Here is a 27,731-nt window from a genome sequence, read left to right on the forward strand (position 1 = left end):
CTTCTTCTTCTTCTTCTTCTTCTTCTTCTTCTTCTTCTTCTTCTTCTTCTTCTACTTCCCTGCCTCACTTTCTTGCTCAACGAAAGAACACCCACTTTCGTGACCTCCTGTGTCCTTTTTATGGACTTTAAAAATTCCTTCGTCCACCGAAGTGTTTATGTTCTCTAACGTTAGAGAATGTACACAAGCTGTCTACGTTCTGTAACGTTTAGTGCTTCTAATTTTTCTCCATATTTTTTAGTTTCCTCCAGACCTCATCTGCGGATCCGATGCCCGCCGACTATGGATATTACCCTTCATCCCCATGTTTCAGACTTTCTCACTTTCTTTGTTGTAAAATAATAGATGTCTGCATCTTGATCTATGTTGTTGCCCTTCCAGAAACAGTGCTGTATCTACCCGTGGTTGTTGGAAGTTCTGATAGCCGAATGGTCAGCGTGTCTGCGCTTGAAGTGGTACAATTTCATTATGAGTGTGGGTTCGAATCCCAGTCCGGGAAGGGTTTTTTTGGGTTTTTTTTTCATCTTCTCCTCCTCCTGGCTGACCAACATTCACCCCCATAATTATAATTTGATGCTTTGTAATTTCTTATGTAGTGATGAAGCATGCACATTCTGGTTTTGTCCCCAAGACGAGCTGTTATCTACTAAGTATAGGCTTACTTTTCCTTTTACCAATTTAGGCCTGGTTAAAGTACCCTCGGGGAGTCTGAATTTTTAAATTTATTTTAGAATCAGAGAGGCCAAATCTTAGCTCTTCAATTGCAACTTTTTTTTTGGGGGGGGGGGCGTCCTGCGTCCCACAGACCCCTGCCAATTATTATTCGTCCTGGTTGGGGGTCTGGAGGCAAATTGTTGGTCAGTAAGGAGAAGGAGAGGGAATAAAAATTTCAAAAAAACAACAAAGTTTCCGGGACCAGGATTCGATGCCACGCTTGGAAGCACTGAGCATTAGAGAACGTAGACAGCTTGTATACGGCCTCTAACGTTATAGAACGTAGACACTACCTTCCTTCACTTTTCATGTGGTAAAAATAAGTCTCCAGTCTTGTGTAAGCAAACCTGCGTCTCCAGTGTAGCGATGCAGCACTTCGTTGTCACACGCAAGAGACCCGAGTTCGGTTCCCGAGTGGGGTGATTTTTATCGAGTATCTTGCTCTTTATCATGAGATGTTGCTTCCCTCTTAGCCCTGGTTTGCCCTACCAGGCAGCCAGCCTCTTAAATAATCTAAACTGTATTGATGGGCGATTAAAACATCTACACTAAACAGTGTTTTAGTAAATGGAAAGAAGAACGTTGTTTTGTTTCATATATTTTCAGCGTTTTTCTTTTCCCCTCTAATCACAGATTCTGGCTCGAATGGGGAAACGATCAAGGTGTTCTGTCAATATCTAAAGCGTTACCAAATGTTCACAGACGGCTACCTCAGAGTGAGGTTTGTGTCAGACATTCAACGCGTTGGACCTGGCTTCAGTCTCACCTATTACACGGAAGGTAACTGTACTGAACTCTTTTTTTTTAAACCAAAAAATAAAATACACCAAAAAAAGAGTCTTCTTCTTTTGATCTCAGCTTTAGAAAGAGTTTATACAAGTGCAGAAGAGTAGAAGTGTTGCTACATCGTCTTTGTCTTCTTCATGTGTATGGTGTGGAGCAGACATTGGCGATCATGGCACTCCATTCCTTCCTGTTGTCTAATTTCTTGATCAGTTTACTTTTTATCTCTTTGAGTTATTCGCTGCAAAGTTGCTAAGGCCATCTGTACCTGTTGTTCTTAAAAAAACTTTGTCTTCCTCTGCTCTTCTTCTCCCTGCACCTTCCAACACAACAACAGTTTCTCTCCTCCATTTGATTTATTTACTGGCCAAATAATCTCAGTTGTCTTTTTCTGATAGTTTTGATTATAGGTCCTTCACAACCTGCCATTTGGGACACTTCTCTCAATTTGTTTTCCTCTCTGTCCTTGAGATTCTGAGTATTCTTAAAGACTACAATTTCGTGGCCTACGACTTCTCTCCCTGTCCTTGTTTAGAGTCCAGCTTTTGCATCCAGATAGAGAGTAACACACCAAGAAAATGAAGAGCGCAGATAAAGATGATAGATTTTTTGATAGCAGGAAAGGAGGAACAAACTACACCAGGGCGCCCGCCCACCCTACTCAAAAAGCTAAGTCAACACATGGTTTTGAGTGGAGCTGTTCTCATGCAAGAAAAGAGAGCGGCTGGACTTCTTGTCTGGTTCTGAACAGACAGAGGCCACAGGTTTTTGTAATTGGAGTGCATTTTTTGACCATACAACAATTGAGATGAAATTGAGACTAACGGGTTAAGAATGAACATATCAGGTCTCACCACTTAAATCTGTAGAGTTATTAAAACTGTGAGGTTTCAATACTTTTTGTTAGTGTTGCACATCTAATTAAATGAGCACTTCAGAAAAAGCCTGATAAATTATTGATTGTAAACATGTTCCCACATAAAGCGTTCATACATTCTGTCTCCCGCCTTGGCTATTTCATTAAAAGTTGTTTTTTTTTTTACAATAAAAGATTAAATTAACAGAGAGAGAGAGAGAGAGAGAGTGGGGAGAGGGGGAGAGAGGAAGAGAGATAACAAGAGGGAGAGAGAGAAAGAGAAGAAGTCAGAGAGAGAGAGAGAAGAAGTCAGAGAGAGAGAGAGAGAGAGAGAGAGAGAGAGAGAGAGAGAGAGGGGCAGACAGGCAGACAGAGACGGAGAAAGAAAGAGAGAGTGTGTGTATGTGTGTGTGTGTGTGTGTGTGTGTGTGTGTGTGTGTGTGTGTGTGTGTGTGTGTGTGTGTGAGTGTGTACGTTAGAGCCCCCATTTACCATCTACGATCGGAGACTGGCAGGTGCAGATACGTTTGTTTACCTTCTCTCGCTCGGTCAATATCGATGAGGAAGTGGCCTACAAAACTGCCAGAGCTATGTCAACCTTCAGAAGACTGAAAGACAAGGTCTTCGAATGAAGAGGACTGATCCTTAACACCTAGCTCAAATTGTGTAAAGATGTAGTTCTACCATCCTGCTCTACGACTGAGAAACGTGGGCAGATGACAGCCGGCACGCCAAGCCGCTCAATGATTACCACAGGAGATGCCTCAGGATCCTGCTCCGTACCAAATGGCAAGAAAGAGTCTCTGGCACTGAGGTACAACAGCGGGCAAGGATGGAGAGCATTTTTTGTCCTAACACAGTGGAATCAGGTGCTCGTCAATTTTTGAGCTAATGGACTTATTGGTGTCATCTTTAAGCTTGTCCAGTTGTCTTACTTTGCGGGAAATTTATCTTGGATAGAAGAGATATTTGAAATTGAAGGAGGGGGGGGGGGGGTAATCTGGTTTTAGAAGTAAAATAACTGAAAAATGGTCGCCAAAGTTGAGTTATTTGTTAGCTCGAGAGTCTGGGAAAACTGGAAATGTACATATTGTATGCCTTTAATCAACGCTTTTTCAGTAAAATCCACACAGAAATATGTTCTTTTAAAGGGCATGAAAGGTGTTGAGCCAAAAAACAAAAATTCAATGACAAGTTCCTAAACCCGGGGACGACGCCAGTTTCGAGACTCATTACTTTGACGACATTTCTCAACGCTGCCTTACGTTTATGCTGTCCTACTGCGCTCTCAGCTCCGATGGACGGCTGCGTTCACCGCATGGACGGCTCTCGCCTCCCAAAGAGTTTACTCTAGGCTAGGTTGACTTTAGGCAAACGTTCTCTCTGCGGACAGAATAATCGCTTTACAGATGCTCTGAAAGCATCCCTAAATAGATTTGACATAACTCATACCACCTGGGAAGAAGCTGCTCGCGGTCGCACAGTTTTGCGCTCCTTTGTAAGATCTGGAGTCGCCATGTTCGACGAAAGGCGCGTCAGAAACAAAGAATGGATACAGCAGCTGAGAAAAGACCAACAGAGCCCTACCTTCCAGGCTTGTTCAGCCTCAAACATCATCTGCCGCCACCACAACAGACACTTCCGAGAGAAGATCGACCTGATCAGCCTTTTCCGCAACCCCCACCAGGGATATAACGTTAAGGTCATCTTCGACAGCTATAGACGAGCATTGTGTGGGTACGTGTGTGTGTGTGTGTGTGTGTGTGTGTGTGTGTGTGTGTGTGAGAGAGAGAGAGAGAGAGAGAGAGAGAGAGAGAGAGAGAGAAAGAGAGAGAGAGAGAGAGACAAAGAGAGAGAGAGAGAGACAGAGAGAGAGAGAGTAGGCGTCAGTATGTTTGCTTTGCGAATGAGCATGTTTCTTGATATTTCTTCACGACCGTATATTGAGGTTTCTGTAAAACAAACATGGTTGAAAGCTTTTAATCATTTACCCTTCTTCCCCATTGCACCTGAGGCCGATGTGGTCTATGTCTTTTTTTATCCCCCCCCCCCCCCACTCTTTAACTCGGTTGTTGCACGCATTTTTTTTTACGAAACATTTTCTGTGCCACTTGTTTTTCTTCTTAAGAGAGAACTAGTATCGAGGGTTGCAACCAGACAGTGACCCTATCAGAGAACAACACACGACACCTACTGGAACATCAATTTTTACCTCAGCATTATACCGGGTGAGTGGCCTCTGAAGTTCACGCTAAACGTGTCGCGATGGAGAGGAATCAGACAATCGTTAATCTTTGGGCATATGGAGTAAATCTTGTCTTGCTTTTGGTGAATAACATACTTTTCAATATCAAATACGAGGGGGTTCAAAAAGTCGTTGGTCTGAAAATGAAGGAATAAAGATAGAGCTTTGTAACTTGGCACACACACTTCCATTTCTCTACATAGTCACCATGCACAGTAACACATTTCTGCTACCTCTCTTTGACCTTCAAAAGTCCTTGAGAAAAAAAATGACCCAGGTTCAATGGCGTCCTCGTTGTTATGGAAACGACGTCCTTTCAGTGATTTATAATGATTAGGAAACAAAAAAAGTCTGCAGGGGCTAGGTATGTTGAATAAGTTGGATGTGGCAGGATGTCAAAGCCGCACTGTTCTGCTGCCTGGACTGTGTGCCTTGTACGCACAGGTGTTGTCGTGCAGTAGGAGGACCCTAGTACGGAGTTTTCCACTCCTTTTTCTCACCAATTCGGACCGCAGTTTTATCTGCAAACCCGAATAGTAGTCCCCCTGTGACCGTTTTTCCATTTCTCATGTAATCAGTCGTGATGATAGCTTCACAATCCCAGAAACACGACAGCATGACCTTTCCACTTGACGGTGTTACCTTTGCCTTCTTTGGTGAGGAAGAAGAAGGGGTTTTCCTTTGCATGGTGGACATTTTTTGTTCTGGATCAAAATGATAAATCCATGTTTCATCCATAATCACCATGTTTTAAAGGAATTTGTGTCATTGGACTCAATTCCAATGTGAGTTTGGCAGGACTAAACCCTCTGCTTCTTTTGCTCACTTGTCAAAAGGCTGGGTACCCAACGCGCAGACACCTTTTTCATGTTAAGATGGTCATGGAGAATCGTTTTAATTGACCCTTCACTGATTTATGTTTCACTGGAGAGCTATTTAACAGCTATACGTCTGTCTTCTTCACTATGGATACATTCTCTTCCGTTACCACAAAGGATGGTCGCCCTTCATGATCTTCAACCATCACCGACATGAATCCAGATTTGAATCTTCTTACCCAGTATGTCTCAATATTATAACGGGGACATTTGTCTCCATAAACTCGGACAATTTATGGAAAAAATGTCCGGAGTAGATTTTCTTTGCAAGTGTAAAAACTTGATAACTGACCGATATTCAACGGGCTCAATGGCACAGCTTCAGCAAAGAAAAACCAAACGCTTTTGTGCATTATTTCATTAAACACGCTGACTAGTGCCTTATTATTGTCGGATTTTTCCGAAAATTTGCATGGTGTGTTCCAAAGCAATTGTCTATAGGCTGGCGACATTTCATTACTCTACCATGATGCCTTCATACCCAGACCAAAGACTTATTGAACAACTCTCGTAGAGGTCGAGGTATTTGCAATTGAGGGAGTTGGGTTAGCAAGAACATGGTCGCAAAGTTCGGTGACGTCCAAAGTTTGAGTGTCGCTGAAACGTAACAATTTTGTGCGCCTTCTATCAACATTTTTCTGAAAAATCTTCACATAAATGTGTTCTTAAATGGACATAAAAAGGGATGTGCCAAAAAATAGAGGAGAAAAATTGTCAAACTGACGATAACATGCTAGTTTCTTTGATTTCATTATTTTGAGGTGCCTGATTTAACCACGATGCAACAAAACGGTAAAGAAGAGTTCTACGAAAAATGATACTTGTCACAATTTTTAAAAATTATTGTCTTTGACTCTTTTGATATGTTTTATAGCTTTATCCAGTTTATTCTTGTATACACTTTTTGTCAGAAAAAAGCTACAGTCATTTGATAGTGACGTAACTGAAAATAATAAAGTAATGATGATAATTAATAACATTTGCATAGCGCGTATCCCCGCTAGACTACAAGCTCTATGCACTTTACACTTTATTATTAATTACCAAGCAGATCATAGATCACTCAGAAACAGTTATGCTCCCCGGCAAATAAAGAGCGAAGTTGCTATAGACAGGGACCCATTCCCACCTCGGTAAAATGAGGAAAATTCCTATGTAAAGTGCCTTTGCCAAGGTCACAATGTCATGCCCCATGACGGGATTCGAACCCATAACCTTACAGTTTCTAGTCCTTGAACTTTACAACAAGGCCACATGTGCAGCAGAAGTACATAGACAGAAAGGCAGAAATTCATATGAACTCATAAACGAAAGACTCGTCCTCAATGATATGTTTTCCCGTGAGTGTTGATAGTGTTTCCCGGAGCACTTGATTATTCCGCTGGTCTCAACACCAGCATTTGAAGGCTCCCAAAACTTTTCAATTATAATTTTGACTATCGATTTCGATTCATTTACCTTTACAGACCACTCATGGCGCTTATTTGACTTTATGCAGTTGCGAGCGCCGTAAAACCCTCTACTATAATAATAAGTAACAGACCACACAGGGGGGTTATACCGTCACACTGTTGCTACAAGCTAGGGAAATTCGACTGATATTACAATTTGTCAATTCCATCTGCTGATTTCAGAGCGTTCCACTGATTGTACCGAAGGTATACTCTGGATGTTGCTCCAAACTCAAAACTCGTGTACACTAAACACACATTTCAGCCTGCCGCCTTTTTTCTTATTCTTTATACTCGTAATATATAGAGCAGTTGGTGCTGTGTAGAGCTAAACAAAATGGTGAAATTGTATAGGTTTAACACCTCTATCAACACTGTAAGATTATTTAACAGTCGGTGACTCCCAGTTAAATTCCACCTTCAAAAGAACCGAGCCAAGTGGGAAATAATTCTTGTAAAGTGCATTTCCCAGGGGCACAACGTCGGACACAGCTGAGGCTCGAACCCCCGAACCGCAATCTCATGATTACGAATCCGGTAACCTAACCACCAGGCTACCGGTGCCACGCGTGTGTGGTGATACAAGTAACCAAAACGTAGTGCTGTTTCTTTTGTAGAAGAAGTGCGCTATAATTTTAGAACAAAATGTTATGTAAATTTGCAAGGTTACTATTTGTTTTTGTTTGGTTGGGTTGTTTTGTTGTTGTTTTTTCTTTAGTTTTGATTTTTATTGTTTTTATTGTTTTTGTTTTTTGACAAATTCAAATAAGGGAATACAAACTTGAAATTAGGTGGCATGTGTTCTTGCTCCTAATACAAACCAGTGTGAAAGTTCTTAATTATAGGCTGGCATAGTTGTAGATGGTGAAGTGTTTAGACAGCTTAATCGTTCTGATCTTTATGGGGTCAACAGTGAGAGGTTACTGGATTGATTTGAAGGTGTGTTTGTAACATTTGGAGACATCTTATTGGATCTTACATGAACCCGCCATAGACATTTTAAGATGGAAACCATAGAGGAGGAGAAAGAGGGAAAAGCCGAGATCTACCTGGCGGCGAGATCTGTAAGCAAATCTCAGGCATGTGGGACACAGCTGGCTGGAGGTGGAGAAGATTGCCCAGATCAGAGACATGTGGCGAGACCTTCTTGGTGGCCTATACCCAATACCAGGGGGAAAGAGACAAATGTGGATGAACCATGGATATAAGCTATTTCTCTCTTCTATGGATGAATATTCTACATGTCTTTGCAGTCAGGAAAGGCGCTGTATGCATTCTGATATAATTGTATGTGATAATTTCAGAAGTTCTTACACATGCTGGTGGTTATTCAAGTCCAGTTTCGAGGAGAACAAAACGGTTGTAAAGAACCTCTCTGTCCAGATTCCAAAAGCGCTCGGTGCTCATAAATTAAAAGTGATCATTTCTAAAGGTAAGACTCAGTTACAAACAAGAGCGTTTGGTGTATACGTGTTGCATGTATGTTATTGTCCGTGCAAATACAATAGCGTACATCATTTCTTCCTTCTATAGTTTTCCTGACTGTCCTCGGGGTGCATTACCGTTCATCATTATTATCCCCTGGAATAAATACAAAATTCGTTTTTGCCCTTTTTTACATTTATCTATTTTTCCTTGAATGTAGATAGTGTCTAAAGCCTAGCAACAGAAGTGCACTCAAGATAGTCACAGTTCTTGATAGCAAACGAGTAAAGTACTTGTGAGTACTGAATTCTTGAGTATTCTACTTTGTGAGTTCCATACTGTTGTATGTCCGATCAGCTTCTGGCCAAAATAAATTTTGCAGCGCTTTTCTAACCAACTTAGTCATTTGGTGATAGAGAGGCAAAATTAGCTTTTAAAAAATGGCCGCCAATGTGTGTTGACTCCCAGAGCGTAAGTCCTCTTGAAAACTACACATTTACTTTTATGTGCCTTTGAACAAAGTTTTGTTGCTGTTTTTTGTTGTTGTTTTTTTTGTTTTTATTCGCACGGAAATGTGGTTTTAACAGAACATTAAAGACCATGAGCCCCCGCCCCCCACCCCAAAAATAAATAAAATAGCCAAACAAGAAAGAAAAGGCCGATTTTTTTCGATTTCATTATTTTGACGAGCGTTTGATTTCACAACGATGTATATGATATATAAAAAAAGCAACTTGATGTGTTCTAGTAATCTCTATCTCATTTTTAGTTTCAGATAAAGTAAAAATAAATAGAAAAATTTATTGGGAAGTCTAAGTTGTTGGGTTTTTTTACTTAAAGAATCGCGAAACAGTGTGTCTTTAATTAAACGTTGTCCAATCGCAGAAACATTCCCAAGAAGTTAAAACAACTAAGTCAACAAAATTGTGGTGGCTTTTAAACAGCACCGATAGTAAGGCTATAGTGCACAACCATCAGTGTCTCTGTTTCAACATCAGAACCTAGCGACTGCTGTGAGAGCGGTGACGGTTTCAATTTTAAAGAACAATACATATCGTAATCAGTCATTATGCCTATCTAGGTATTTTAATGTTTTAATGACCTCGGGCTACTTCGGAACGTAAAATGTTCACAACGTGCTTACCTAAAGCTCAACACATTTTTCCTTCAAAGAACATCTCTGTCTAGATTCCAAGACCACTCGGGGTTTGTAGCATGGACCGGCTGTTATTCACATCGACCCCTTCTCCCCACCTCCTTCCCTTTATCTCCATCACCTCCACACCCCATACAAAGACATGCACACACTCTCCATTGTATACCTACATCTTCGCTATCCCTCACTACACACACACACACACACACACACACACACACTCATGGGAAGGGGGGGGGGGTAAATTATCTTTTAAAAATATTTTTATTGTTGCTTCTGATTAATAAGAGTTAAATATTTCAAGATATAATCAGGTTGTTTTTCTACGCTGGTCTCTATGGTGCAGTAGGTTTCAAATCTAACTATGTTGCTTCCATACTAGAATTTTCTGTTTCCCAATTCATGCCACGGGGCTGAACTACAATTAATAAGTCATACCAATGTGATTTCTGTTGTTTTGGGGGTTTTTTCTCAGGGTTTAGAGGGAATGAACTGCGACGTTTCAGTAGCCCTACTGATGAAAAAAGCGATGAGACACTGCAGGTAGCCCCTGGCACGGACCTTTATGTGCAAATGTCCATGGAGAATGACTTTCGTGAACCAATGAACATCTCGATGGAAATTGAGACTCTCAAAGGTAACGATATTCCACGTGGTGTTCTGTTGATTTGCCCGTTTTTCCTTTCAGCTTTGAGTTCCGACGCAGACATGGAGGCTATACATGCATGTCCGTTTCTTAATAGTTGTTTTTACGCCATATCTATACAATTTAGATCATTAGGAGGCGGGCTTAGACCCTGCCTATCAGGGCCAACTTGCATGCCGTAGAACAATTCTGAAGAAAGTCACCTTGGCTTAGTGAAAACCTAGTAACCGGTACATTGTAATTAACTACTTGATAGGTCACGAAAAAGACAAACTTTGTATTTTTGTGACATGGGTTTTACCAAAAGAAATTCATTGTGGTGGAAAGTTATCCCTTATGCCGATACAGTCAATAGTAAAGCGGCAATAAAAGTTTTTTGACATAGATTTCAATGCATATAACGTATAATGGTCAACACGGGCCAAGAGATATACAAAGCTCTAGCAAACAAACTCGATAAAAAAAAAAAACCTATCAGTTGGAAATCTAACTCACGTCTTCCACGAGGCACCGAACCGCTAAACCACAGACACCGGTAGAAACAATGTGAATATAATGCAACAGTATGAATCTAAAGATGTGTGCATGTGTAAGGGGGGGGGGGGGGGGGGGGCTACACCTGAAGGCTATCTCGCTTATTACAGGACCGAATTTTACCAAATTTCACACATATATCAAGCATAGTAAGGAGTCTTGAAATCCGCAATCAAATAGAGAAAAAAATTCGTTTCCATGGATATGGTGGCTATATTATATTTTGTTGACATGTCTTACGTAATGAATACCGCACTTATCGCTCATGGTAATTGATTGGGGGTTTTTTTGCATGCGTGTTCACAAACATTAGATCTAAAAATTTGTTTGCTGTTTTTTTCCTAAACGAATTAGAAAATGTTTTATGAATTTTTTCCTGAAGTAGCATTCAAGTTTGAAAAAAAACCCGTGAAAATCCACACTCCAGACACCACCAACAAAAATGTATTCAATATATCAAAAATTCAACCGACAAATATTTAGTATTACCTCTTCTCTTTATTCTATGAAAATTTTATGAAGATTGGATGACAAATGGTGGAGTTATTTGAAAAAGTATAGAGAAAAGTCGCGTTTTGGGAAAACACTGATAAAGAAAAAGAAAATACTGACTTTATGAGGAAATGGCGGTCACAAACATGCCCGGTATAGGAAAAAATTCGGTTTTGGTGGGTTTTTATGCGATGAAATAGTTGTAGGAGAGGCTGGGGAAGCTAAAAATGCCTACAACTCAAATTCTATAATTTTGAGCCGAATTTTGACTTTTGGGGTGTAGTCCCCCCCCCCTCCCACTTAAGCAAAAACAACCCCAAAAAAAACACCCTCTATTACATTCCCCCCGCCCTGTAGCTCACTATTTATCAAGAGTTCTGCATCTTTTTATAATCTAATTAGTTTTGTAGTACATACAGCCTTCAAATGATTTCGTGGGTGATTGATGGTTTCTCTAGTATGGATTGCGTCTTTTGACCTATCAAATAGCTATCATCCATATTATTTCTCCTCCTTCTTCCTTTTTTATATGTTACCCTCAAAGTAACACCTCAAATATATATGGCATTTATGTGGCCTATATGTGTTGCAAGTGCTGTAAAACTCGAACTAAATCTAAACTAAAAAGTGGTTTCGGAGCTTGAAACAGACGTACGCTGTACGTCACTGATGGTCTTTAGGTTTAGGTAGAGTTTTACAACTCCTCTAACACGATAAGGTCATCATCATCATCCAGTGTCTGATCTGCGACAGACATCGGCGATCATGGTTGTCCATTCTTTCCTTCGCTCGGATGGTCTTAAAAAGGCTACGTTTCCCTGATCTTTCCATGTTACCCATTTGTTTAGGTCCCCTAAGTAGGTTGCTCTGGGCTTACCCCTGCCTCGTTTGCATTCATTATTGCCAGTGAGAGCTAGATGTTCAAGACCCTTATGTCTATTCAGGTGTCCCAAAACTGCGTTTGTCGTTTCCTGATTGTTTTTAACAGTGAGCGTCCCACGTGGGCTTCTTCAAGTACTATCTCATTTGATTTCTTTTTCTTCCAAGATACTCTTAGCATTCTCCTAAGAAACCACATTTCTGTGGCTTCTATTTTATTTTCATTGTCTTTAGTGATTGCCTAGCATTCAAAGCCATATAGAAGGGTTGACCATATATAGCATTTCAGAACTTTCATTTTCGTAGACATTGAGAAGTGTTCTTTTTCAGGATTGGGCTCATTAAAAAAAAAACTAGCCTTAGCCATTGTAATTCTCCGTTTTATTTCTGTGGAATATTAGGCACCAGAGGTTATCATATACCCTAGATATTTAAACTGTTGGACTTGTTTGATTTTTTCATCTTTGCTAATGTAATTAAAAGTAGAATTTGCAGCTTTTTCGGATTTTATCATGCATTTTGTTTTCATTACATTCAACAATAATCCTTTACGTTCACTTTCTGTTAAAACAGTGTCTAATAGCAACTGAAGGTCCTTTTCTGAGTCTGCTATTGAAACTGTGTCATCGGCATATCTGATATTATTAATATTTTCTCCATTTACACTTTGAGACATGGACATTCTTCTATATTTCTAAGGATTGTTTCGCTGTACATGTTAAAGAGGTCTGGTAGTAACATAACACATCATTGCCTCACTCCTCTCCTAATCAGCTTATATTCACTGTATTCTCAATTAATTCGTAAGGCAGCGTTTTTGGTCCCAGTACAAATTCCTGATAATTCTTAGATCTTTTCCACCTATGTGCAGCTTTTCCAGTATTTTAAATAGCTCATCATGTCTAGCTTTATCGAACGCCTTTGAATAATCTATGAAACACAAATACGATCTTTCTGTGCTTCAATACATCTTTTCATTCACATTGTTAAGGTGAATATAGCATTTGTGGTGCCCTTGTCAGGAACGAAGCCGAATTACATTTTAGATATCTCTGGTCTTACAATTTTTCTCAATCTTCCCATTAGTACTTGCAGCAAATTTTTTGTAAAATGACTCATGAGGCTAATTGTTCTATGCATATCACACTCAGTGGCACCTGGTGTTTTAGGTAAAGTTATAAAAACTGACTTCATCATATCTGCTGGGATCTCATCGCTGTCATAAATAGCATTTAGGAGCTTTGTTGTTATTTCAGTGCTTAGTTCTTCAAACTCGACAATCACTTCAACTGGAATATTATCTGGCCCTGTGGCTTTTCCTTGTTTCATTTTCCTAATGGCAGCTTGTGTTTCTACTTTCACTTCAGTATTGGTGGTCCATTTATTTTATTCTTTACTACCACCTGTTTTTCTCCTCTGTTATCTTTGAAAAGTTCTTCTATGTATTCTGATCATCTGTTTAAGACATCCCAGTTGTCCATTAAAACATATTTTCCTCCTTGTGATCTTATGCATCCTGTATTTGATCATCCTTTGATCCCACTTACTTTTTTGATTTTGGAATGCATCTATTTGCTGTTCTTGTTTTGGATCTTCTCTATTTGTTGACACTGATCCTTTATCCATGTTCTTGTTTTTCTTCGTTACATTTGTTTCTTTATTTCCCTTTTTAAGATGTTGTACCTTACCACATTTGATTTTGCCTGTCTTCTCTCTTCCATTAATTGTAATATGTCCTGGGTCTTCCATTTTTTATTTGCTCTTTAGGCTTTCGGGGGGACATTTTCTTCCACCGCTTCCATTATTGAGTCTTTCATTTTCCTCCATAGTCCATCCGATCCAGTGATGTTTTCGAGAGCTTGAAATGTATTGCTTAGATCTACAGAGAAACGTTCTTTCAGTTCTTGATTTGTCTTTAAAAGATCTATGTCAAATTTTGGTTGGTACTTTGTCTTTTTAAGTTTCTTCATTTTACACATGGCTGGTACATGGTCACTACAACAATCTGCTCCTGGCAGTGATTTAGACGATTTCACTGTATTTCTAAAACGTTTCTGAACAAGTAGAAAGTCTATTTGATTTCTACTTCTATCGCCAGGACTCTTCCAAGTGTATCGTTTTGTTGGGTGATATTCATAATAGGTGTTTGAGATCATAAAAGTATTTTCTCTGCACCATTATATCAATCGTTCCCCGCGATAAAAAAGTCATATAAGTGCCAAAGATAAACTGTGTCACAAGTGAGTAACAAACTCAAAAAGAAGTAGGAGAGATCAGGACGATAGATACTTGATAACAAAGAAGGAGCAAACCACTCCAGAGCACCCGCCAACCACCCGCACTCATGGTCTTTTTCAGTTACGGGATGTGATGGCTTTGATATGACAATGGACGTCGGCACAGAAGGCCAGGACTTTACCTCTGTGGACTACCCTCAGCTGTACAAAAGGTGAGAAAAGTTCACAGAGGACAGGCGAAATGGTTTGTAGGCTTTTTAAAGGGTCAGATCTAGTTTTCATTTCAGTTACCGTCTTACGGCACTCGCAACACGAAATGGACATACAAGTACAAGTGTCGAATATTGAGGTGTTACAAGAGAGTAGCATACAGAGAAAAGAAGGGGGAGAGATACGGACGAAAGATGATTGATATGAAAAATGCAGCAAATTACAATTTAGAACCCGCCAATCACCCAGTTTGTAAAAAAGTGTAACTGGGTGTTTTACTCCCCCATCAACACAATTTAGAACATTCAGAAGGTGGACTACTTTGGCTATGTCTGTTTGCGCCAACCCGGCCTATGAGGGATATATCATCTCAGTAGATAGACGGAGATCCTCAATAAATAAAATGAATGTTTTCCCACATGGAGACACCCCTACACGCAGCACCACACACGCGGGTGTCAGAAAGTACAGTGTGTCAAATAATACATGGCTTAAAACGGCAGACAGAAAGTACTTACTATATTTTACTTTTCTCCGTTCTCTTGTACCTCCAGGGGGTCGAGGAGAAAGAGCTTTTTGTCTCTAGCAAGTTTGATGGCCTGGCTGGGTGGAATGTTGTATGTTTTGAGGGCATACTTCACACCCTCGATCCAGGTCTTTCTTGGTCTTTCTTGGTCTTCCTCTTGCCTTGTACCCTGCTATTGTTTTAGTAAGCTTTAATGGCAAGCTGGTGAGGTGCCATGCGTGTCAGATGTCCAAACCACATGATTGTTTGCCTTCGAATGTAGTAGATGACAGGTGTTGTTCCCATCATTTTACTGATCCTGTTGTTTCTGATCATGTTCTGTCTGGTTTTGTTGACGGATCTTCTTTAAAGACATCTCATCTCGCTGGTGGTTATGTTACGTTCCAGACTCTTGGTCAGGGTCTATGTCTGGCATTGGTAGGTCAAAGTGGGGATGAAGATAGAGTTAATGAGCTTGGCTTTGGTGTCAATGGGGATGTTAGTGTTAGGATGTTTGAGGAGTGGGGCAAGCTGGTAGCTGAGTGAAAGTATATGGTATATTTAAGGTCAGCAATCGTTTGCACTCAGGTGGTAAAATTTAAAACTTTTGATTTTTTAAGGCCATTGTTAGCATAATATAAGTTGATGACACGAGATCTGAGATCCCGCCTTCAGATGATATCGATTATGCTGTCTCTGAACAAACACACACACTCACACACACACACACACTCTCTCTCTCTCTCTCTCTCTCTCTCTCTCTCTCTCTCTCTCTCTCTCTCACACACACACACACACACACACACACACACACACACATCTGGAGACGACAGAGATGACGAATATTTCCAAGCAACGCACCAGTATTCTTCGGTAAGACAAAACAGATCGTTAACTCACTGAGAACACGAATAGTCATTCCACAGCGCATGGAGTCTGACTGTTCTGTGGCACTTTAAAAACAGATGTACAGCTTCGATATTCCTACAGGTTTTCCGTTTCATTTCCAATACATAAAACAATAAAAGGCAGGCAACAAAATGCATATTATCAAAATTGCACATCCGTGTTCCTGTTTTGTGTATTACTATTCGAAATGTGCCACAAAAAAGCATATCTAGTCTGCTGTGATCGGACATAATATTTTATGAGACCACAATGACCTTAAAGAGTAAACGCTGACATCATTTCTGAATGGCTTTATGAAATTTATTTTTAAAATTATGAAACCAAAAAAAAAGAATCCTGCAAGCTGCGCGCATCCACAAATGGAAGTGGAGCTTTTTATTATTCAAAATGTGGCAAACTTTTCTCTCCCAAAATTGGTATCAGCGGCCACAGCAGAAACCACAAGGCATCTTAACCTTTAATTTTTCTAATTCTTCTCTTTCGCAAGAGAAATATTCTCTTCTGTGGATGTATTGGTCATCGCCAGACATTGACAGGTGAACAATAATTATTATAAGTATCGTTACTATAGTGATCGTTATTACAATTGTATATTAGGGGCGTACTATAATAAAAATGATAACAATTATCAATATTATCATTGTTGTTAATATTATAATAATTATTATTATCATTATTATTATTATTATTATTATTATTATTATTATTATTATTATTATTATTATTATTATTATTATTATCATTATTATCACTGTCATCATCAGTAGTAGTAGTAGTAGTAGTAGTAGTAGTAGTAGTAGTAGTAGTAGTAGTAGTAGTAGTAGTAGTAGTAGTAGTAGTAGTAGTAGTAGTAGTAGTAGTAGTAGTAGTAGTAGTAGTATCATAATAATAAGAATAATAAAACGATGATGATAATTACTGTTATTATATTATTATTACTATTATTATTATTATTATTATTATTATTATTATTATTATTATTATTATTATTATTATTATTATTATTATTATTATTATTATTATTATTATTATTATTATTATTATTATTATTATTATTATTACAAGGCCTTGGACAGGACAGGAGGAGAAGTTGCTCCTCAACTCATTGTACTGTGTAGTAGACAAACATAACAGACAACACTCTCCTGCTCCTCCGAATCATCCAGCTGCAACTTTGTGCCAGTGAATAAAACATATTCTTGCGTATTTTTACCAAACTGAAACTTTCACCTGGATAAACATACTATTTTGATTTTTTAGAACTGGAGTACTCACATTTTCTGGGTGCATGATTACAGTGCCGGTAAGGAAATAATTTTCTTCTAAATTAAATCGGGGTATTTTGTCAGAGGCATAAGACAGGGGGTTCTCGTGGCCTAGGGGTTAATGCGTTTGCCTCTCATTCAAAGGTCCCGGGTTCGAATCCGGGCACGGACCGAAAAATTGTCTTCTCTCAATTTGTCTCCTTTCCCCTTTTTTTCCTTCTCTTTTGCTGTATTCTGTCGTCTGCTTTCGACTTCAATTTCTTCCCCCACCCCCTCACCTCTTTGCACCCTCCATTGGGCTCCTGACTCTTTCTGCCACCTTTCTACTTCTACCCCTTGGCTCCTTCTTACTGCTGTCTTTCAGCCACACCCCTGATCTTCTGGTAGGAAAGATCTACACCTTGCCTTCTCGGACAAGGGCGAAAAATTTCGGAGGCCCAAAGTGCAAGTTGCGCAAGTTAAAGATCCCTTGATGGTCAAAAATCGAAAAGAGTAGGTTTCGTCTGTCACCCGAGCAAAATTCAAAATTTCCTACCAACTAAAACTGGTGCCTGCCGCGCGCTCATATGAACTTATGCAGTTTCGAGTGCCGTAAAACACTTACCAAATAAATAGAGGCCTAAGATTAACTCCTCCCTTCCCCCCACCCCACCACCCTCCACATATTTTTTTTCTTTTTCTTTGTTTCTCTGTTACCTCTGAAGGATTTTTCTGTGTTCCGTTACAGCGACACCGAGTGCAAGTGGAGACTTCAAGCGCCGGAAGGCAAATCAGTCAAGGTGGAGGTTGCAGACCTTGTGCTTGGTGGAGGTTCAAGGGAAGACCCATGCGAGAACTATCTGTCGTTCCAACAAGGTCAGTCTACACCGAAACGATTTTGTAAATAGGGGAAGGGCTGAAGGTAACAGCCGCAAATTCAGTGCTAACAGATGACTCTGCTAGGCTCCCCAGTACACGTAGGTCACAGTATAACAGGGAACCTTTGAAATCATATTACTGAAGTTCAAAGTATACAGTGGAAACCTGATATAACAGGGATGGTGGGAGTAGAGAAAATGTCCTGTTATATCCGATCCCTGTTAAATCAGAAATGCAAGGAAAGTAAGCATTTGTGGACTAATCCAGCTGTACTTATTCATGGGTAGTTTCCTTTGCCACAAGTACCCACGAACAGGGGTTTTGACACAAACTTTCTCCTTGTCTCCTTCAACCAATTCAGAAGAGCTTGGTCCACAGCATCTGCATCGGGTAGTCTCATCTTCTGTCGACCCAGAGAAAACTTTCTATAGAGGAGTATGCTGCCACTGTCTTCTCTCTATCCTTGACAATGGTGTGAATCGACCCTTGTGGAATGTCGAACTGACGACAAAATCTCTGCCAATGGAGCTTGCTTTTCGTTAACAGCCTGGATTATTTCGTATTTTTTGTCAATTGAAAGGCATTTTCTCTTGCGCTTAACATCGTTGATGACACATTACGCGTGCGTCTTGCTAGGTTTTGGGCTGATCAAGGTCTGCAGCACACCGCAGCCCTCTCTCGCTTCACACGCTGCGTGTGCTCGCAGTTAGTAGTGGCATGGTTTGAGTGGGCTTGCTCCATCACTGCGTTACTCTCTCTCTCTCTCTCTCTCTCTCTCTCTCTCTCTCTCTCTCTCTCTCTTTCTCTCTCTCTTTCTCTCTCTCTCTCTCTCTCTCTCTTTCTCTCTCTTTTAACTTTTACACATTGTTAACGAGCCTTTGTCCCTGCTATAACCGGTTGGGCTCCGAGGAGGCCCTGTTATTGCCGATAACTTTTAATAGAGACAAAGAGTAGGAAAAAACGGGGATTTTAAACATCCCTGTTATTACCGGATACCTGTTATTACCGGGCCTGTTATATATGGTTTCCACTGTATTTGTAGGGGCTGCTTTTAGAGCATACCTTCCAAATACCAATGCTGTTGGGGGCTATTATTTAGACGAATGACATGTTAATTAACACGTATAATATTAATATGGGGATATTATGAAACAACTTCTGAAAAATATCTTTACTTTATCCCTCTCCCAAGAATGACTTCAAAGAAATATAGATCTATATATATAAACGAATGAATTGCATCTGGGGTGGGTCTTGCATAGATAGCCCCCCCCCAAAAAAAAGAAGTAAAAATGGTAAGGCACACTTTTGCTCAAAAACGGAGATCGTGTCTGGAATGTCGAAAGATCAATAAACACAATAAATACGGCTGTTTGTCCTTGAAAGAAAAGTTAGTTGTTCAAATTGCCCGAACGTGGGAACGTGTGCCAATATCATCTGCTGAAAAAGAAATGTTTTTCACTGACAATGAAGCCTGTCCAGTGTCAACTTTTTATATACAGTTGTTGTACCCTCGCCAATGTTATAGAACCGGCTAATCCCAGAGGAGTACATTTTACAGGAGAAGCGAAAAAAAAATGTTTTATCTGATTACATCGAGCAGTAGCCTGGATACCAGCGGGTTGTTCGGCTGCATTTCTAACGTTTTAGAAGAATGTTTCGTGAAAATCAGTCATTTGATTGAGCGTATGAAATGGATGATTTACTATCTTCATCAAATAAGAAAGCAAAAAATAATTTGTATATTATTTGACATCGTGATGAATTCAGACACTGGTCAAAATAATAAATAAAAGAAATCAACTTTTTTCGCCCGTTGGGCAATTTTCATCGGTTTTTATTTTTTTGTTTGTTTGCTTGTTTGTTGGTTTGTTTATGTGTTCTTTTCTTTTTTGTTTTCTTTGTTGTTGTTGTTGTTTTCAATACCAATTATTCTATTTCAAAACATATTTCTTTTAACACTAAAAATGTCCACTTGAAATCAAATTTGTAAATGGATTTTACTGAAAAATGTTACTTAAGGCACACCCCAAAAAAATTTGACAATTTGCCGTTTCCAAGAACACCAAAGCTGTGGAAGTCATCAAACCTTATTTGCCATTTTCTCTCTAATTTCACCTCTGACACCAGACGGAACCCACCTCTTCCTGTCGCTGATATCTCGTTTTCTATCTATTCAAGAAAGATAGATACGTTTTTTCATTAATGAACAGGCAGCTTTATTAAACAATAACTTCATGTGCCTCAAAATTAACCAGCTCATTGTTCCACCATGTCGTAAAACATACTGTTTGAGGTTATCCGGCTTAGCATAAACCTTCAGGACGCCTCAAAAGAGAGAGTTATTTCAACTAAACTGCGTATTGGGTACACCTCCCTGACACTGACACACAAATAGCTCATGCAAGGGGAGGGGGGGGGGGAGGTCACAAAAACGTTTTAGCATAATGCGGTGGACATAATGCCTTTAATATTATGATCGAGTGCATCCTAACACAGTGTCTGGACTTCGAACAGTCTCGAAGTAAAATTTAACATGCACTAATAAAAAGAATTTTGGTCTCCATCTTTGAACCAAACAGAATTATAGTATTTATTTTATTAATAATGTAAGATACTGGTTTTTATTACTGATTTTTACCGCGAATTTGTAACTTCTCGAACAATCCCGTCTGAAGCCTACGCGTCCACCAAAATAAGATCACTTCCAGGCCATGCTAATGTACGAGGTTTTTTCATGGTGTAGAGCCGACTCAAAAAGATCCGTGTCCACCGACGTCAGACAGCTAAACCTATTTTTAGCCCACTGTGTTATGATTACGAGAACAACAGACAGCACAGGCGATTTATTTATTTAATTACCACTTTAAAAAACTAAAAAGCAACAAATTATAATTATGGGGAAAATTGTTGGTAAGTTGGGGCGATGAGAGGGGGGAAAAAAAGTGGGACTGGGACGTAAACAAAATAATGTTTGCCTTCAAACGCAGACACGCTGTTCGCTCGGCCACCATAACTTTCATTAGCGAAGGGTAAATTAAGCTTTATATGCACTGTTTCATGAAAGGCAAAGCGACACAATATATCGAGATGTAGATCTAGAATCTAGGCCTAGATCTAGTGGACCGGCAGATAATGTCTGAAGAAAACTAAAAATTGGCGGAAAATTGGAAGCACTAAACATTAGTGAACGTAGATCAATCTAGAAATCTATATCTAGATCTATATCTAGATCTAGAATTAGATCTAGACACGTCCCTAGCTAGGTCTAACCTGGCCTATTTTTAGCTCTCCAGAGAACGATATAATGATCTAGATCTAGGTCAAGTGCTTTAATTTCATTTTTTTGTATGCTGTTTTTCAGCTCAAATCTGCTATTGCACAACATATTATAATGAGATACAACTTTATTGATCATGTAAGGTACAATGAAGAAGCAAAAATGTACTTAAAGATGCAAATTTCCTTCCAAAATGAGTCGAATCGAGGCTTTCTCAGTCCCCTGTACGACTGACAAAAAAAAGTGTGCATGCAGGAAAATCGCGTAGTCAGACAAAGGCAGTCAATGACTGACAAAAACAAGCTCATTTGCATGTGAGCTTGGCCTGCAAGTGACGAAAAAGCACAGTGGACGCGGGGCCTTTCAATGTAAAACCAGGCCGTGCTGTGAACTAAAGTGAAAACACTCAACTTGAGACCCGCGTGCTCATTTGACCTTGTGCAGTTGCGAATTTTTAAAAATCCAATGAACATAATATCTTTCTTCTCAGCACCACGTCAAGTGTAATGGTACGTTTGAAGTAAAGAAGACTGACAATCTGTGAAGAGAATGTTTACCTTGTTAACACAGTATTTGCTCTTTACTCTGATGAATGATCATGTTTCTTAAAATGGTTCCATTTCGCAGTGCACTAGGGGGAATAGATTATATTGAGAAATTCTTTAAAAAATTATTAGAAATGTACTGCAGAACTACATTTTTCCCGGACAAGTGAATTTTCTTTTCTTTTTTTTTTAGTTTACAGTGTTTTCAGAGTTGAAATTGTTTCTGTTTGTAGAGTCGCCTGGTGCCAATTGCTGGAAAAATGGGACTCTTAGTTTTTGAGAATCTCAATTTTAAAAAAAAATAAGATTCTGTTTTATGATTTTCCTTTTCAGTCACTCCTAGGGTGTACTTTGCCAAACTGTGCAGCGACTCTGAGGCAAAGCCATTTGTAATAGAAGATGACCTAGTTATACTGGTCTTTCACACCAAATCCACTGGGCCCGGAGCAAGCTTTCGGCTCCGTCTACAGGCCGTTGATCGATCAGAGAAAGGAGATGAAAGTGGTGAGTCCTTGTGAAATATGTCATTTTTGTTTTAAGAAAGAGTTTAACGGCAGTTGCATTACAATTAGGCAATAAAAGTGCCGAAGATTGTATGTATGTATGTAGTATAGGGTTTTACGGCGCTCGCAACTGCTAAGGTCATATGAGCGCGCGAAACATAAGTTGTTTACTTTCGCAAAAGTCCACTCCACGATTGGTTAACTAATTGACTTTAAAATGCTAAAATGTTAAAATATTTAAATTCAGTGTAAATATATTTGTGATTTAAAACAAATCTTTTAAGTAACAATAACATTTTTTAATAGTACGTTTTCATTTGTCATTTTACAACTTGCCATAACGGCCGATGGCCTTTATAAAATTCAAAATTCTGCTGGGAACAACGACGGAAAAAATATCTTTCAATTTCTTGCATTTATAATATTTCCTTCGGATCTCTCCAAAGTCTAGACATTCGGTTAAGATGTGTCTAATGGTAAAATCTGTGTCGCATCCGACACAGAACGGTTTCTCACCTCCCTGTAGGAGGTATTTGTGGGTCAGGGCCGTGTGTCCGATGCACAATCGAGTAAAAATGACTTCGTCTCTTTTGGAGAGGTCCGAAGGATTTCGCTGTTCTAGTTTGGGTTTTATTTCATATAGCTTATTATTTTTCTGGTTTTCCCAGAGGCTCTCCCACAGACTGGAGGTGTACTTTTTGACATTATTTCTAAAGTCAGTCTGTGGGAGAGTGTTTGTCGTTGATCCCAGCAGAAGGGATGAAGCTTTCTTCTCTAGGTCGTCTACCTGCTCGTTTCCTCGGATGCCCACATGGCTGGGTATCCATGCGAACATGTTTTTTTCCTGTTTCGGATAGTGTATGAATTTTCTGTTGTAGCCTAACTATTATTGGGTGTAAGAGTGTGTATAGTTTGTGAGTGAGGTGATGCAAGACAGAGAGTCAGAAAGGATAAGGAAAGATTTGTTAGGAGAATTTTCTACAGAGTCCAGTGCCATGTCAATGGCAGTGGCCTCCGCAGTGAAAATGGAGGCTTCAGGATGGAGTCTCCTCTGGTGTGTTTTGTTGGGAGTTAGGGCTGCGGCGCCCACTTCATTGTCTTTTTTGGAGCCGTCCGTGAAGATGAGCTCCACACAGGGGTATTTATCTATTAGTTTTTAGTATTCTGCTTTAAAAGTTTTGGTGTTTGTGCTTTCTTTGTTGTGTGTGGGTAGCTGTAAGTCTACTTTTGCCTTGGTGAGGTGCCACGGAGGGAGGTAGGGGAAAAGAATTTGTTGGATATCTTGTTTGGAAAAGTGTAAGTTCTTGAGGTCCACAAGGATTCTGAGGCCGAAGGGTTTGATGAGTTTTTCGGTGTTTTGGAATTTGTTTATGGTTTCTGGGTTTGTTTTAAATGCTGTTGTGCGCTGGATTTTCCGGTGTTGAGCTCTGTTTAACTGCGTATTGTAGTGAGAGTTGTGTGCGTCTGAGTGAGAGTGGCGGCCTGGAGGCTCTCCACCGGAGAAGTGCGGAAAGCCCCCAGAGCGAGGCGGAGTCCTTGGTTTTGTATTGGATCTAGTATTTTTAAGACGTGTGGTTTTGCCGATCCGTAGACTTGACAGCCGTAGTCAAGCCTGGACCGGACAAGGGAAATGTACAAGTGGAGAAGGTGTTTTGAGTCCCCGCCCGACTCCGGAATCGATAGAATTTTCAAAGCGTTTAACGCGTTCTGGCACCTCACACGAAGGTCTCTGATGTGTGGTATGAATGTGAGTTTTTTGTAGAAAATGACGACGAGGAAACGAGCTTGGTCCTGGACGGGAATCCTTTCCCCGTATAGTGTCAAATCTGGCTGCAGCACACCTCTGCCTGTTCGGCAGAAGTGTACTGCAACCGTCTTTGACGGGGAGAACTTGAAACCGTTATTGTTTGCCCACGTTTCGAGTTTGTGCAGCAGCGTTTGAACTTATTAGGTTTTATTGCTAAAGAAGACATTGGAGTGTTAAGTGAGTTGAACTTTTAAGGTTAATATAGTCGTTGGTAGTGTTTAGTAAGCTGAACTTAGAAAGTTTCAGTGGTAAGGAAGGCGTTGATAGTGTATAGCGAGCTGAACTTTGAAAGTTTTAGTGGTAAGGAAGGCGTTGATAGTGTATAACGAGCTGAACTTTGAAAGTTTTAGTGGTAAGGAAGGCCTTGATAGTGTATAACGAGCTGAACTTTGAAAGTTTTATTGCTAAAGAGAACATTGTTCAGTGAGTTGAACTTATAAATTTTAAGGATAATGCTGTCGTTGGTAATGTTTAGTGAGCTGAACTTCGAAAGTTTTATTGGTAAAGAAGGCGTTGGTAGTGTTTAGTAACCTGAACTTCGAAAGTTTTATTGGTAAAGAAGGCGTTGGTAGTGTTTAGTAACCTGAACTTCGAAAGTTTTATTGGTAAAGAAGGCGTTGGTAGTGTTTAGTAACATGAACTTCGAAAGTTTTATTGGTAAAAAAGGCGCTGGTAGTGTTTACAGAGCTGAACTTTGAAAGTGTTATTTGGAACGGAGGTTTTGGTGCTGGTTAGCGATTTCAACTTGAACTTAGAATTTTTATAGGCAAAGAAAGCGTTAGTAATCTAATGTTTAGGGAGCTGAACTAAGAAATGTTATTGGTCATGAAACTGTTGGGACCCATCTGAACCTTCATTGTTTACTATATATGAACCTTAATGTTTTACTACTTAAAACGGGGTCCAAATCATACTCTCATTGGTGTCACAAGTTCTTAAAGATAATATGTGAGGCAGCGTGGAGGAATCAGGCTCTCGTCAAAATAATCAAAGTGAAGAAACTTGCATTTTTCCACAGGTTTGTGAATTTTAATCAAATTTTAGTTTTTTTGGCTCAACACCTTTCATGCCCATTAAAGAACTCATTTGATTGTGGATTTATTTTTTAAAGCGTTGATTAAAGGCATTAAAATGTAAATCTTCAGTTACCACGGACTCTTAAGCTAAGGAAATAACTAATCTTTGGCGGTCATTTTCTCACTAATTTTACCTCTGAAAAACAGGTGACCCCCACCTCCTTCATTCGCAAATATCTCGACTTGTATTCAAGATAAATGGATATTTTTTTCTTCCAAATAAAGACAAGTGAACAAGCTTTAAGATCATACCAATAACTCTACATGCCCAAAAATTGACGAGAGCCTGATTCCACCACGCTGCCTCACATATGTTTTTAAAAAGAACTAAAAACAAAAGTACCCATAAGCGCGAATGCACATCTATTAAGCATATTTTAAGGTAAGTCATGAACCGATTGGCTTAGTTTTTTCTTCTTTTTCTTTTTAGCATTTAATTTTTTAAAGAATTTTACTCTTCTCATAGAGTTTTTTAAAAAACGAATCTTTTTATCCTAGAATTCTTAAATTCAGTGCTCTGCATGCAGACTTTGGATTCCATACATTTTTGGCGCGCTGTTTGCGGTGCCCAAACCAAAGATAGTACATGACAAGATGGGCCACTTCTCTCTTTGAGCCGATTAAAAAAGTGTCCTCAAAATTTGGTGGCGCCCTCTTCACAAAAGCGCACTCTTTGCGAACAGAGTTACCCTACTTGAGTTTTAAAAAATCAAAGTGAAACTAGCAAGTTTTGGGATAAATTTCGGAAGAACGCTTTTTTTAAATGGTTACGCTGACAAAAAACCTCTTCCGGAGGAAAGGGTGATGGTTTTCTTCGTTTAATTTGACTTTAGAATGAAAGGCGAGAGGTCATTAAAATATTAAAAAAACCTAAAACTCCGCACTGAACGTACCCGAACTGCTGATGAACAGCAGTCGATCTGCGCACGCAAGGAGGTGCTATTCCTATTCTTCTTCTGGAAAAACGAAAGAGAGCTTCAAAACAGACTGCAGCGCCATCTGAAGCAAAGAGCGAACTTCCTGCGGACACTTTTTTGGCTGAGTGGCCCATCTTGTTATTCACTATCTTTGGCCAAACATAAGGACCCGCCAATCCATGAATGCTCAAAACCGCACACACCGTAACACTTTCACTACACAGTATCTTCTAGGTATGATACGGGGTGGATGATCTGCCCAATAGACAGTATTTGTGGAGTTTACGTATCCTGAAAGGTGAAAATGGGTTCTGTCATTGAACCAAAATTCATTGATGAAGTTCACGCTTTTCAAGACGCCCAATGAACCATAAATACATTGGCATCATATGGATCCATGTCAACCCCACGAACATGAACATGATGCTGCCATAGGTGAAGATCTACCTTGAGAAAGCAGACGTTGAGGTGTTGGAAAGTCCTAGCAGCAGACATCGTCAGCGGACAGACGTCTCATGGGACTCAACTTCTGAATTTTATATCCTGGTGACATTTAAAGGAGTGCGCACGGTGCAATTCGTCCTGTAGTGGATTTTTTTTTTTTTTTGGTCAAGGAGTTTTTAATTCTGATGCTCTATAGATTCAAACTGACGGAACATCTATACCCGTGACATCAAAGGTGGCCTTGAGGACACTTTAGCTTCCTTTCCGTACCCTATGGAAAACTTACTAACTGTCGGGGACGAGTTGGAGGCGGGGTGATGCTCAACACAAAAAAGCCCTCTGCTCTTTCTCTTTAATAAACTATCAATGCTCTCAACAGGCAAAGGAACCTTGAAAAAATATTTGCAAACTTCTGTTGACGTATTAGCTTGCTGTAGATTTCAATATGACGCAATCATTGAGACTTTTAGTGGCAGGCCTAATGCGAACTGGTGCGTCATGCTGCACAAATAGGGACATGGCAAAAAAATCGGCGATTTTTTGTGTGCTTTATACAGGGCAAAACTGTTCTGTGGAACTCTAAAATAAGTATTAGACAAATTCGTTTTGGCTATCCAGTAGTGCGTTCAAATTTGAAACACAATGCGCTGGTGTAGAGGAAAAAATTATTAGTTGTAAAGCTGTTGGGGGTTTTTTTTCTTGTTGTTGTTTTGTTTTTTGTTTTGTTTTGTTTTTTGTCACCCTGAAGTTCCCCAAAATCGAAAGTTTCAATTTGTTCATCAAGATATATCCCTCATCTCACTGTGCGTTTTCCAGGAGATGATTCTGGCTTCAAGCACTACAGAACTATCGGGGGAGTGTGTGCGGGCGTGGTTGGAGTGATCGCTATTGCCCTTGGTGTCTACTTTGTCAGACAGCACAGAATGAGACAACAGGAGCAGAGTCAAGGAAACGCTGCAACCACCGTTCCTCATAGTGCTACAAACTACAGGTAGTAAGTATGATATTATGTATGCATCTATCTATCAGGAGTGGGTATGCAGGGAGTGTCATATTTGGGTGTAGCAGTGTGTGTTTACGAAAGGGGGGGGGTTGGATTGTGTGTGTGTGTGTGTG

General features: G+C 39.8%; 1 protein-coding gene across 1 annotated transcript in view; it reads left to right on the forward strand.

Moving 5' to 3' along the window:
- LOC101857224 overlaps positions 1–27,731 on the forward strand; it is a gene marked incomplete at its 3' end in the record, with an annotated part of 72,250 nt that overhangs the window by 42,647 nt on the left and 1,872 nt on the right. The window contains 8 exon segments of the mRNA XM_035973048.1: positions 1,348–1,494; positions 4,482–4,581; positions 8,232–8,359; positions 9,984–10,145; positions 14,418–14,508; positions 17,913–18,040; positions 22,202–22,372; positions 27,432–27,609. Coding sequence (XP_035828941.1) covers positions 1,348–1,494; positions 4,482–4,581; positions 8,232–8,359; positions 9,984–10,145; positions 14,418–14,508; positions 17,913–18,040; positions 22,202–22,372; positions 27,432–27,609 — 1,105 coding nt within the window.

The sequence above is a fragment of the Aplysia californica genome, unplaced genomic scaffold, assembly GCF_000002075.1.
Source record: "Aplysia californica isolate F4 #8 unplaced genomic scaffold, AplCal3.0 scaffold00026, whole genome shotgun sequence".
NCBI classification, from domain to species: Eukaryota; Metazoa; Mollusca; class Gastropoda; order Aplysiida; family Aplysiidae; genus Aplysia; species Aplysia californica.